At 32.5% G+C, this 12,454-nt stretch overlaps 1 protein-coding gene across 4 annotated transcripts in view; it reads left to right on the top strand.

Moving 5' to 3' along the window:
* Window positions 1-233: 233 nt before the first annotated feature.
* The window catches only part of LOC105248960 (arfGAP with SH3 domain, ANK repeat and PH domain-containing protein), a 40,415-nt gene continuing 28,194 nt past the window's right edge, over window positions 234-12,454 (top strand). The window contains exon 1 of one of the 4 annotated variants that reach the window (XM_011254069.3): window positions 234-1,250. In XM_011254069.3, coding sequence (XP_011252371.1) covers window positions 1,125-1,250 — 126 coding nt within the window. In that variant the 5' untranslated portion in view covers window positions 234-1,124. The remainder of the gene's footprint in view (window positions 1,251-12,454) is intronic. The other 3 variants (XM_011254067.3, XM_025410216.1, XM_011254068.3) reach the window with 3 other exon arrangements.

Genomic DNA, 12,454 nt, shown 5'->3' with positions numbered 1-12,454 from the left:
TTTTCAACAAATACAGAGGACACAGTATAACACAGTGAATCATTTCATCCTTGTTTACATTTCGACAACCAACAAGGATAAAGTGATTCACTGTATTAACTGTGTCCTCTGTTCCTTGCCGAAAACCACGTATATATACATATATATCGCCGCTATAAATATTAATTCGATATCTCGAATTTAGTTTCGACGCGCCATCAATCACGTCGCGCATCCCCACTCTAGGTACGCTTTGTTTCATGACGTAGGAGGCCTGGTCGCGCGCGCGTCGACAGCGCCGCCTCAGTGGAACTTCGGCCGCAGTCGCGAGCGTTTCGGCGGTACTCGGCACCGACCGAATCAGTGGCTGATGCGCGATTTCAAGCGAGATTAGCGTACGAAGGAGCATCTCGCGGACGCAGCTGCGTACGCGCCCGCGCGCGAGTGTCCTGTCGTGCGTGTGTGTGTGCGTGCACAAGTGAAGTACGTGCGTGCGTCGGTCGGTCCGTTCGCGGTGATATGCATAATATGCGCGCATGGACGTATGCGTGGTGACCCGCGCTCTTCGCCGAGAGCGAGCTGTCGTTGCCGCTGCTGCTGCCACTGTTATGCATCCTCCTCGCGACGACTGGTAAGCTCGCCGCGACCATGTCGCGAAAATAATCGCGCCGGTCTCGCGAGTGTGTGTCTCCCTCTCTCTCCCCCCGTGCGTAAAATACGAAAGGTGGCGGCTGCCGGATACGCTCGAGCCTGCCGTCTGTCTCGCTTCCTCGGTCCCTCGTCATTCATTTTCCCCTCCGTTTTTCCCTCCTTCTCCCTCGGGCTCGCTTTTCCCCGCCCTCTCGCTCCTTGTCACCGGGACGCGTCACGGGAAGCAGCGCGGATAAGAGAGAGACGAAAGGAGGGCTGATCAGGGTGTCCCGCGGTTATTCATGGTGAGGGACAACGGGTGAAGTGAACGGTGAAAAGTGCGCGCGATCGTCGACAACGACACGACGAGGGCGAGGGCGAGGTGAGCGAGGGGGAGAAGGGATCCGCCGAAGGGACAGCCTCGGTTGCAGCTGGGCGCTTGGGGGCGGCTGGGTGGGGTGGGGTGGGACGGCGGGAGACGGAACAACTGACGGAAAACAAGAAAGAGAGAGAAGATGCCGGGCCTAATCGCCGTGAGTGAGTTCGTCGAGGAGACGAGGGAGGACTATAACTCGCCCACCACGTCCACTTTCGTCTCGCGAATGCCACAGTGCAGGCAGACCATCACGTCCCTCGAGGAGGTGAGTAGCAAACATCGTTGTATTGTGCGACGTTCTCATAAATATTCATTCAAATTACCTGCCAACCTTAATTCCGTAGCCCTCCCATCGCGGGGGGGGCCCTTACCTCGACTCCTGTCTTTACAAAGGGACGGAGAGTAAATTATCACCGGCGTTAATTAATAATTATGAGAATGTCGGTGTAATATATAGTCCCGATCGTTTTTTATCCTGTCATACTTGTCATATTTTAATCCGCGAATCACATTTTTCTCGGGAGAGAACTGTCATCGACTTTTCTCGCTTCTCTCTCCATCTTTGTTCGTCCTTCGCAACGAGTCCTTTTCTCCTCTCTCTCTCTCTCTCTCTCTCTCTCTCCCTCTCTTTCCTTCTCGGTGTCAACGTTGAACGTACCGGATCGCGCGCGTGTTTTCCTATGCGTGGGCGTGTGTACGCACTACTATCGCACAGTGATTATGCGCCGGGAATACATCGCGAACGTCCTCGGTCAATCCTGCGGATGCCGATTATTGTGACAACTCGTACGTGTGGCATCAGGATATGATTGGGCACTTTTCGTAACACTCTTGCGGTAACTTATTTCTACGTAAAAATAAAAATCGGAAAAATCATAATAATACGTAAAGTTAATATTTTAATAATGATTTATATTTATGTGTGCGGCAAAAATACTATTAATACTCTACTAATATTTTTTGCAATATTTTGTTATAGTTGAGATCGATTTGATAAGAATACTAATTATACAATTTACGTAGATATAATAAATATAATAAATATAAGAATTATTTTTCATTTTTTATTCGCAGTTAATTTTGTTTTCTGTATTTCGATATGTTTAATGTGAAACATTCCTCAGGAAAAATAGTATGACGAATTTTATTATCTTTCGTTATCGTTAATGCTTTAAAAATGATGCTAATACCGAGGCATTTAAGCTGCGAAGTAGTCGATGATGCTATTATTATTAACGTCGCACGTGCTTTGAAATCCGATTTCCTTACCGAGAAATTAGCTGCGTTATCGGCTTGTATTCACCGTTCGATAGTTCATTTCTCTTAGAAATAAGTATTAGCAACGCAATATAAATATTTCTAACAAACATGTCCGATATGTCATCACTTTAGACGTGATAAAATGTTGAAGAAGATAAAAATTAAACTGACTTCTAAAGAAGTTCCAAGAAAAACAAACTGGACGTAAAAAATTACAATATCCATAGAAATAATGGATATCACATTTTTTAAAGTCGTTAACATCTGTATGACTGTCATTTCGCCAGCTGCCGGTATGATTATCGCTTCGCGTCGACGTTCTTAATTTGCGGATGCGTGAATGACTATGATACTGTATCTCTGTCATATAGAATCCAACTAATAATCCGCGCGTAAAATCCCATGCTAAGATATAGCTAGCGTGTAGTAAAAATGGAGCAAATATTATATTGAGCTCAATAAATCTTTTTTTTCGTACAATAAAAAATGCAATGGAATTGATTTAAATTGAGATATTTTAATGAAATATTTTTAATTTAGTACAAAAAAAAAAACGCTGAAAAATAAATGTATGTCAATAAAAAATTCTCCCCTTCAAAAAGACTTTATATAAAAATATAAATTATTCTATTGTTTAAATTTATATATCGCTGAATTGTTATAAATTTACATGTTGAAAACGCATTTTTATTTTTAAAAATTGAAAATGACTCAACATTAAGCAAAATAAAGATGACCTTTAATAAAAAAAATATAAAGATAAATATATAAAGATAAAGATAAAAATAGAAAATATAATAGATAAAAATTCATTTTAGATAAAAGAAATAAAATTTATTCATACATAGACACGAGAAGTACACGAGAAAAAAAATTCTCACACTACATCATTAATTCTGTAATTATTCTTATTGAACGTGTTGCTCTAGATGCTTTTATAAAATATGTGTAGTATTCTATCATTTCACATGGCTGATCCATTTGCAGTGGTGGAATGTTAGTTTAATAGCCAGCAATATATCTTGCCATTCAAAATGAAAGGAAGAAATACTTAATCGAAATAACTATTCAACTAAAAAATACTTTATTTCCTAATATGTCAATTAATTTCGTGTTAAACAATGTAAATGATAATAATAGTAATGGTATAATAATAATAATAACAATAAAATGATAAATGTGTGTGTGTGTGTGTGTATGTGTTTGTGTTTCAAAGAATATTAGAGAGAGAGAGAGAGAGAAATGAAGGCAAATGAAATTCTTTATAAGATGACATTTCGCATAATTACATCGAGCGCTCGCAGACTTTATACGTAACCCACAAAACTAGCAATCAAAAATAATGGCTTCTTTTTATTACTCATCCAATATCATGCCACTACTCAGCGTTTTAAAAATTCCGGTTTGTTCTTACATCTCTCTTTTTCTCTCTCTCTCTCTCTTTCCTTAAATACCTAATGAACAATAGATCTCATATATTTAATGAATAAGATAAATTTCGAGATAAAATAGCAAACATAATTCTTTTTGAAACAAATAATTTGTACCACTTTTAGACATATCGATCCAATCAATAAATTCAAGGACGATTTTGCGGACTAACTTGTGCGGGACTTTCACAGAGTTATACATGTATAATAAGCTCATAAAAAATTAATTTTCGATTGAGAAACAGTTATAATTGTTTTTGCAAAAGTTACTTAAAATGAATTAAACTATTTTGATTTTGATATTACTTCCAGAAATTATAATTTAAATTTCACTTATTTATTTAATTCGGGCATAAAATTTAAATTAAATTTTGTTAGAAAATATAAAAAATACAAAAAATTAAAAAGAGATATAGGTTTAATACACAAAGATAAAAGAGTCTTAAAGATTGAGTATTGAATTGGAAGAAATCTGATTCAACATTAACCTATCAATCATACATTTTATGGATATGCAGCAATTTTAATAGTATCTGTTTCAAGATCTCCCTTTTGACATATACTTATTTCAAACGTAAATCTATGACCGAATGCTGGAAATCATGTGTAATATTATTACGCAATCTTGAGATAAAAAATTTTTCCGACCAGTAACATAGAAGCTTAGTCTGCCTTAGTTCTGCTTGAAAAAGTATGTTCAATATTCACTTTGGCGTGTCGGAATTTCCGGGTCACTCGCCCTCTTTTCCTGCAGGAAGGAGAAAGAGAAGAGATGCACAACGTTTACATCTCTTTAACGATCCAAAGAATTTTCGCGAGGAGAAAATTCCGCCAGAAGCAGATTCGTAGATCCGGTTTCCTTTTCGTCATCCTTCTTGTTCTTCTTTTCTTCATCGAGGATTCTTTTCTTATCATGATGACAATTATAACGCGGTAAAACGTTTCTCTTACAGTTATGAATGTGTTAACAGACAGTGACGAGTATAATCGTCGCGGTGAGATTAATTTTTTGACGACATTCTTACATTTTTAATACGTGCTAAATTCAAATTTTGCTTTATCATTATTTTTGAAATACGTATATGCGTGAATTGATTCTTAGGGCGCACATATTTTAATTTTCAATTGTTAATGTTGTTTCAGTTTTTAATATTCAATAATATTCAACTCTCTCAGTATTCAGTTTTTAAATTTTGACATTTATCTCTTGGTCAACTTTCAATTTTTCAATATCTCAAATTTTAACTTACACTACATATTATCATTACGCATGAATAATACAATTAACAGTAAAAATTGTGTAAATAAGAAATATATGATACTCTGCAAGTTGCAAGTTAATTTAACATACATACCTTAAATTTTATTCTAAATTAAATCATACATACCTTATTCTTATGAGCAATTTATTTGATATATAATAGTGTAAATCAAATTTCGAAATTATTTAAAGATAAATGGATTTATGTTTTACTTAAGTTTTTTTTCACTCTATCTCTCTCTCTCTTTTCCTTTTACTAGTAGCGAGAATAGAACGTGATGGGTTCTAAAATAGCGATGCTCGAATTTCGTACGGACCCTGGTGTCATAAGTTCCAAGTGCTAAAACGGGAAAGTGGGTAACTCGAAGACAGTCAGGGTCAAGAGTATGGGAATGATCGGACTGACTTTTTAGAATTATATTATATTATAAATATAAAATAATATAAAATATTATAAATATAAAATTATATTATAAATAATGAAAGCTCGATATGTAAATATATATTTATCGATATAGATATATATTTTGTTCCAGCACAAAAAACGTGTCTTGTTACTTTAATAATCTCGCCATGTAAATTATTTATTTCGACGTAACATATTTTAGAATAATTTTTTTCACATAAGAAAAAGGCACAATATCTGCATTAAAAAATAAATCTATGGAAAGCGTAACCTTGTCTGTGTGATTAAAATTTTTTAAGAAATATTTTCTAAAAACAATTATTAGTATATTACTTACACAAAAGACTGACACTTATTTGAATAAAAAATACCATGAAAAAGAGAGAGAATTTTTAATCGGTTAATTATATATGTAAAAATAACACTGTTCTCTCAAAATATTTTTAGTAGGGCGCCGTGTAGTTTTAGCGATTTCACAATTTCTTCTCGGTAACAGCTACGCGAAAGCAGCAACACTCCTTGCATCGCAAATGAGCGATTCTATTAACGCGGAATGATGTAAGAGTCATTCAGGTACTCGAAGGCGTCAAGGAGACTGGCAGGATCTATTACCTTGCATGCATTTGATTATCAGGCGAGCGTTAACCGCTCGTAAGGACGACATTTTATGATCTTAAGAGCCATTAGACACTCGGAATTGTAGTTTGGCGAACAATCTAGACTCTAGACTGATGGGTGCGATACAATCAATTTCGGTCAAGCGTGAATAATTCGACCGGATTAAATGTACGTTTAATTCTGAGAAAATCAAATTCTGACTAAAAAAAAAAAATTAAAAAAATTATATTACTATATATATTATCTATTAGACAATGTGCTATTAATAACAAAATAATTTTTTTATAAATTTTATTACTAATAATAATAATAATAATAATAATAATAATAATAATTATTATTATTATTATTATATTATTATTATATTATTATTATTATATCTTACTACGACACGTGTAATTGTACGTTTTTAATGACGCAAACTTTTACGAGTAAAGAATTCAAAATAAACAAAACAAAATAATCAATGTCACGAACTTTATAACTGTAAAAGCATAACCGAATAAGCGGTGAGTTAAATGAAATTAACCGATCGAATTGAATTCGACGAATTAAAATGAATTGGGCGTACATTAGGTTGTGTAGATGAAGGTTAAACTGAGTTAAATAAAAAATTATGGCAGATGATTTTAATTGCGCTTATAAATGAGATCAATAGGATGGGATCTGACAACGACTATGAAATATTTGCGGAATATTTCCTCATATATTATTTTATAAAACATATATAAAATAAATGCAAGAATAGTTTTAAAAGTGCTTAGTAAAGATTAAAAACAAAGAAATCAAGTAAATAGTAAGAATGCAAGAAAAAAATCTAATAAAGATTTCAATAGTTATTGAAACGCGCAGTGCTAATTTAATTATGAAATTTTTCATTTTAATGATTTAGTGAATTAATACGTGTAGGATTAATACATCAAGGACAAATGTCACGAATCACACTTTAAGGAAAGAATAATTATTCGAACTTTTAGATATGAAGATATTAATTCGGGTCGACATCCGCGCGATTGAATAGCTTGCTTTCTGCTAAAGATTTCCCGGGTGACCCAGTTCATCGTCTAGCTTTCGAACAGGAAATTTTAAGGGCTGTGATATTTTATACGTTTATCTTTGCATTATAATTAAGAGCAGAAAATGCGGATTTACGATTTAAAATCGCGAAATAAATTTGTTGAAAAAAATTTTATATCAAACTAAAGTAATTTAACGCTAAAATGAAAATAAATTACGTAACATTGTAACGTGCGTAACATTGCGATATGTATAATTATACAATAATGTTCAATCTTGTTCATTGTACGATGATATTATACAAATTTAATTATGTATATTAATAAGAAAATAAGAAAATATATAATTACAAGGAAAAAGACAATATATATAATTTTTCTTGAGACGATTTTTTATTTTTTCTCGTTTTATAACATTTCCTTTTGTTTTATAAAGTTTATAACGATTAGAAATTAAATCGCGTGCCGCATTATGATGCTGGCGATGAAAAATCTTCCTTTCTCTCCGTGACTTTCACTCAGACTATTGCATCTCGTTGCAACGCTGTTTCCCGTACACAAATCTCGAAATAAGATGCGTACATTTAGAAATTGCATTCAAGTATCACGATATTAATTGAGTAATTAGGATATTATACATTGTTATAAGATGTTGATAGTAATTGAGACATTATACGTTGTTATAAGATATTTCTCTGAAAAATTATCGTAATCGATGATAAATAAAACAATAGAAAATTAATTAATGAACATTATTTTCTTTAGTACGCGCTTTCTCTTTCTTTTTACTTTCTCTAAAAAATAGCTGTAAAAAATGTAGATATTATGAATAATTGGAAAAGGCAAATCTTTTTCGGTATTTGAAAAAAATTTTAATTTCTTATTTTGCGATGTATCTTTATATTAATTTGAGAAATATTTTTTCACAGTTTTGTTTATAAAGGAATAAATATATAAAAATGATTAATTTTGATTTGGAAAAATGATTAAATTTTTTGTATTAAATAAAGAAAATCGGGATATTCGTTTAAAAAAATTTCTTTCCATTACCAGGATAATCTGTACGTCATTGATGCTACATCTTCATTACGAAAATTATGAATTATCTCAACAGCAGCTATTATCGAGATCAAGTTCATTGATTGTATAATGTCCGTGCATATCGTCGCAGTGAGCCCAATAAGCGCAAACACATTTTGCAATTGAACGCTATATAATAGGGTGTTCTTCAAGTCGTTGTTACGTGGTGCTAGGGCGTTCTTAGCAATCGAAACGAGTACATACTTCGATAATGGTCGCCGACAGGCCGCTTTTGCGAGGACGCTCGCCAAAGTGGTCTCTCGATTGTGCGCGCTCGTTAGTGTTGAAAGTAATCGAATGCATTTAGATTCGTAGTCAGAGATTAATCTTGGCTCTCTTGCTACACAAATTTTATTATTATAATAATATGTAACAAAAAATTATATTTGATTATATATATATTACATATTATTATTAATTATATTATATATTACATATTTTATTATTAATATTATTATATATTATATATTTTTATTATTTATTATATATTATATAAATTTTCTCATAATTTTTTTATGCAAGTATAGAAGGAAAAAGAGAAATATATATTTATATAATTACGTGAAGTTTCAAATATCTCTCACTCGTGGATAAAAAAAATGCATTCCCCAAATGTATCGCTTATGATTATGTCCGTAAGTGCATTATTACTTCCGCGGAACGAACACTCGCACGACCTTTCTTGATATAGCGGCAAGATACGCGGAGCGCATCCTATCAAGATGCAATTTCATGCAAATCATTCCGCGCCGAGCCGCGCCCGCGGCGAAAGCGGCCGACTTAATTATCGACGTCGTCTGCTATTCTTTGTCTTATAATCGCTCTTACGTCATCGCGTAATATCGCCGCGGTAATATTCTTTTTTTTTTTTTAAACTTTTACGAAACGTCGAGACGTTGTTGCAGCGAGATTCGCGACGCGTAGAATTGTTTGAGAGATGGCAAGCGATTTCGCGGCGCGCTATATAAACGCTTGCAAATCACGACGCGTAAACGTCAACAATACGAATGAACGGTTTGTCAAGGCCGGCACATGGGATGGCACCGGGAATACCTTTCGTTCTCTCTGCGAAAACTCAACGAGTGTGCATCTGTTCGCAAACAATTGGAATGTCTTGATATTATTCAAATATTGATATTATTTTATTAATATATATAATTAAAATATAAATAATATAACGAAAATAATATATAAATAATATATACATATATATAACTAAAATATAAAAAATAAAGAAATATATATGCATAACATCTTATATCTTCAAGCTTTATATTGTTAGATTGTTTGATCAATTTAAAGTTTTTTTTTAACGAAGTTACTGAGGAAAATCATCATTTTAATAATTTTTCAATTTATCATAAGTAATATATTCGAGATAGCGTTTAATTTTATTTCGCTTGAAATTAATTAAAGTATCTAATTTCATCGTTTAATTTCTCTCTTGGGATTTAATAAGTTTGTTAAAAATATAAGTATCTTGATGTTATCGTCGAAAAAATTAATTCTGGATTATTTCTTAGATATTCTTTATATTTTTAAGAAAAATCTGAATTTAAAAAATATTATAATACATAAAAAAGAGAGAAAAAGAGAGATTTCTCTTGTACAAGTTAATGACTTATCAAAACTTGGTATATATAAGATATTTTTGTATTATTTTTATAAATATTCGCGTGATCGTCACGATTTATTAATAGATATATATTTCTCTACAACATTTCTATTTATATACGTTAATTTATGAAGGTGATTGTACTTGTTCTCGCGCCGATTTCTGGAATGATAATTCAATTCGCTACGCTTTCTTGAGATTGTGTTTAGCCATTTACGTTGGAATGTAATGAGCACTCTCGCTCGCTTAACTTCCAGTTATAACTTGCAATTCAATACAGACATGTAATGTTATAGCGAGCAAATCCTAAGGATTGACATGCAAAAGAATTTACGATACATAACGTTAAATTTATGTTGCTGTATCTGATCATTCAATGCAATCGCATTAAAAGTACAGAGAATAGTCAAAATGCAGATTTATAAAACAGATATATATGTTTAAATATTAATTCGATCGATGAAGAACAGATTTGTGAACAAACTTATAAAAAAATTAAATTTTATGAAATTTTATATCTTATATAATACATTATTAGAACACATTTGGAGCACAGTACTATTATAATAATTTTCATAATAATCTAAGTGAAAAAAAACATAAACAAATAACAAAATAAACTCAAGAAAAATATGGTTAAATAAAATAAAACATTACAATTTATAATTCACTACTTACATCTTTTCGTAAAAAATATAAAAGCAAAGAAGCTTTTTTTAAAATCTTGAGAAGTTTTTACGGCACAAATTCTTTTTATAACAATCATTTTAATGATCGCTCCAGTATAATGAAGTCTGAGGAAGTAATCCTATATCATCGGATATTGTTATGCGATAAGCAACTCGCGTTATCTGAACGGAAGACGATATACATACGACCTCACACTCAAAATGCTTCGTCAACCGTTTATTCCTTATGTAATGAATAAGTGGCCAACACATCAAAATATTGGGATTATCGAAATCTAAAGAGGAAGCGTGAGATCGAAAAGCATTAAATAGAATATGCGCGTGAAATTAAGCTTTCAAAAAAAATTATATACTCGACTAGTTTTATAATTTACAATTTAATATCTCGTTTGAATCATAAAATAATATGTTCGAGAAAATATTTTTCTGTTAATATTTTGTACATATAAAATTTTTAAATTGTTTTATACATAAATGTATGAATTTAATTTAAAAATCTATCCGGATTTTCATTATAATGATTTTATTATGCCTTCTGTGACAAATATTCTCATTAAAATATGATTAATCTATTTCAAATTCCAGGCGACCTTTTCTTATTTACTTCTGCTTAATTTTTAGCAACAGTTACCATATTATGCTTAAGAAATATTTAGTTCATTTTTATTCTCGAGATATTACATGCAATTTTTATTAAATTAAATAAACGCAAATGTTGTTCAAATTAAATTAAATAAACGCAAATGTTGTTGAAAGCAAATAAAAATGCAAGTTAAAATTTCGGAAAGGTCTTGCATGAAATTTTTAATTTGAAAATCATGCATGGATTTATATGAAATAATTATATGGAAAGATATCGTTCGATAGTGACAAGATGAAAAGAAACTTACGCGAAATGAGCTGTGGCGAAGAAGAATGAGTACAGTGATGCATCCTCCCGGTGCAGCTGCAATCTAATTCTAGCTTTATTGTGCTTCTCGAGTAAGACACCAAGCGTATCGGCGTATATGATGAAATCTAATCTCGAAAGGGAGAAGGACTAAACTCAGCTGGCGCCTTCCCAGTGCAATTTTCCGGGCTCGTGTTAATTTTCCACTTGCTGAAACATTGGAGGGAAAAGCTGATTAAAAAATTGAGAAGAATAAGCAAAATATTAGTTAAATGTTTGAAACAATATTTCTTTTATTTATAAAAAAAAATATTTTGTTTATACAAAGAGCGTTTTATTATTTCTTGAAATTTTGCTTAATTAATTCACGCTATTTAATATTTATCGCTTTAATTGTATCCATCTTCATCGGCTGTCGCAGGCTTTGTATAAACAAAACTTTATTATAAATAAGAGAAATATTGTTTCAACATTTAACTAATAATTTTAAACGAGAAAAATTGCGCGAGAATACGAAAGAAAGCTGGAATAACGTCCCAGCCGAGGCGGAAACGTTATTACAGATATAGGTTTATAGAAAATCGATGTCACATCACGCGTCCGCGTCGCCGGAACGGCGGGCGTTCTGGATAGACCCAGGCAACAGCAGCCTGCTAGAACGGACGGCCTAAGCCAAACACGTCTTACTTCTTCCGGCGCTTCCGGAAGTCATGCGCAATCTTAACGCTCCGCCTCGACATCTGTCGCTTTATGCGAAGAAAATTCATCTAAATGGATCTATCATTGAACTAAAATAGGTTGCCCAAAAAATCTAAGCTATTTGGGAGAAATAAATTAAATTTTATTATTTGGGAGAAATAAATCGAAGTATTTGTGCAAAAAATTTAATTTATTAATATTATCCAGCTAAGATATGTTTTTTATATTATCATATATATGAGGAAAATTAGTACCGATTGAAAATCGATTTCACGATCTGAATAAATCCGTGATGAAATATTTCGACCGTGAACTCGAATGAATTATTCATAACAAGCATTCCGAGCATTTCATCAATAATAAAATTAACGTTCAATTTTTATCAATACGCAGATTCTCAAAAATCGTAAATTAAATGATTTTAAGAGGATGTAGAAATGTGCATTAATCTTTAACGAAGGATTTCCACATGTGTAAATAATGTACGAATTTTAATTCCCATCGTA

Source organism: Camponotus floridanus, unplaced genomic scaffold (assembly GCF_003227725.1).
Source record: "Camponotus floridanus strain SB8 unplaced genomic scaffold, Cflo_v7.5 scaffold30, whole genome shotgun sequence".
NCBI classification, from domain to species: Eukaryota; Metazoa; Arthropoda; class Insecta; order Hymenoptera; family Formicidae; genus Camponotus; species Camponotus floridanus.
The sequence above is the reverse complement of the archived record's forward strand: the minus strand, read 5'-3'. Positions and strand labels throughout refer to the sequence as shown.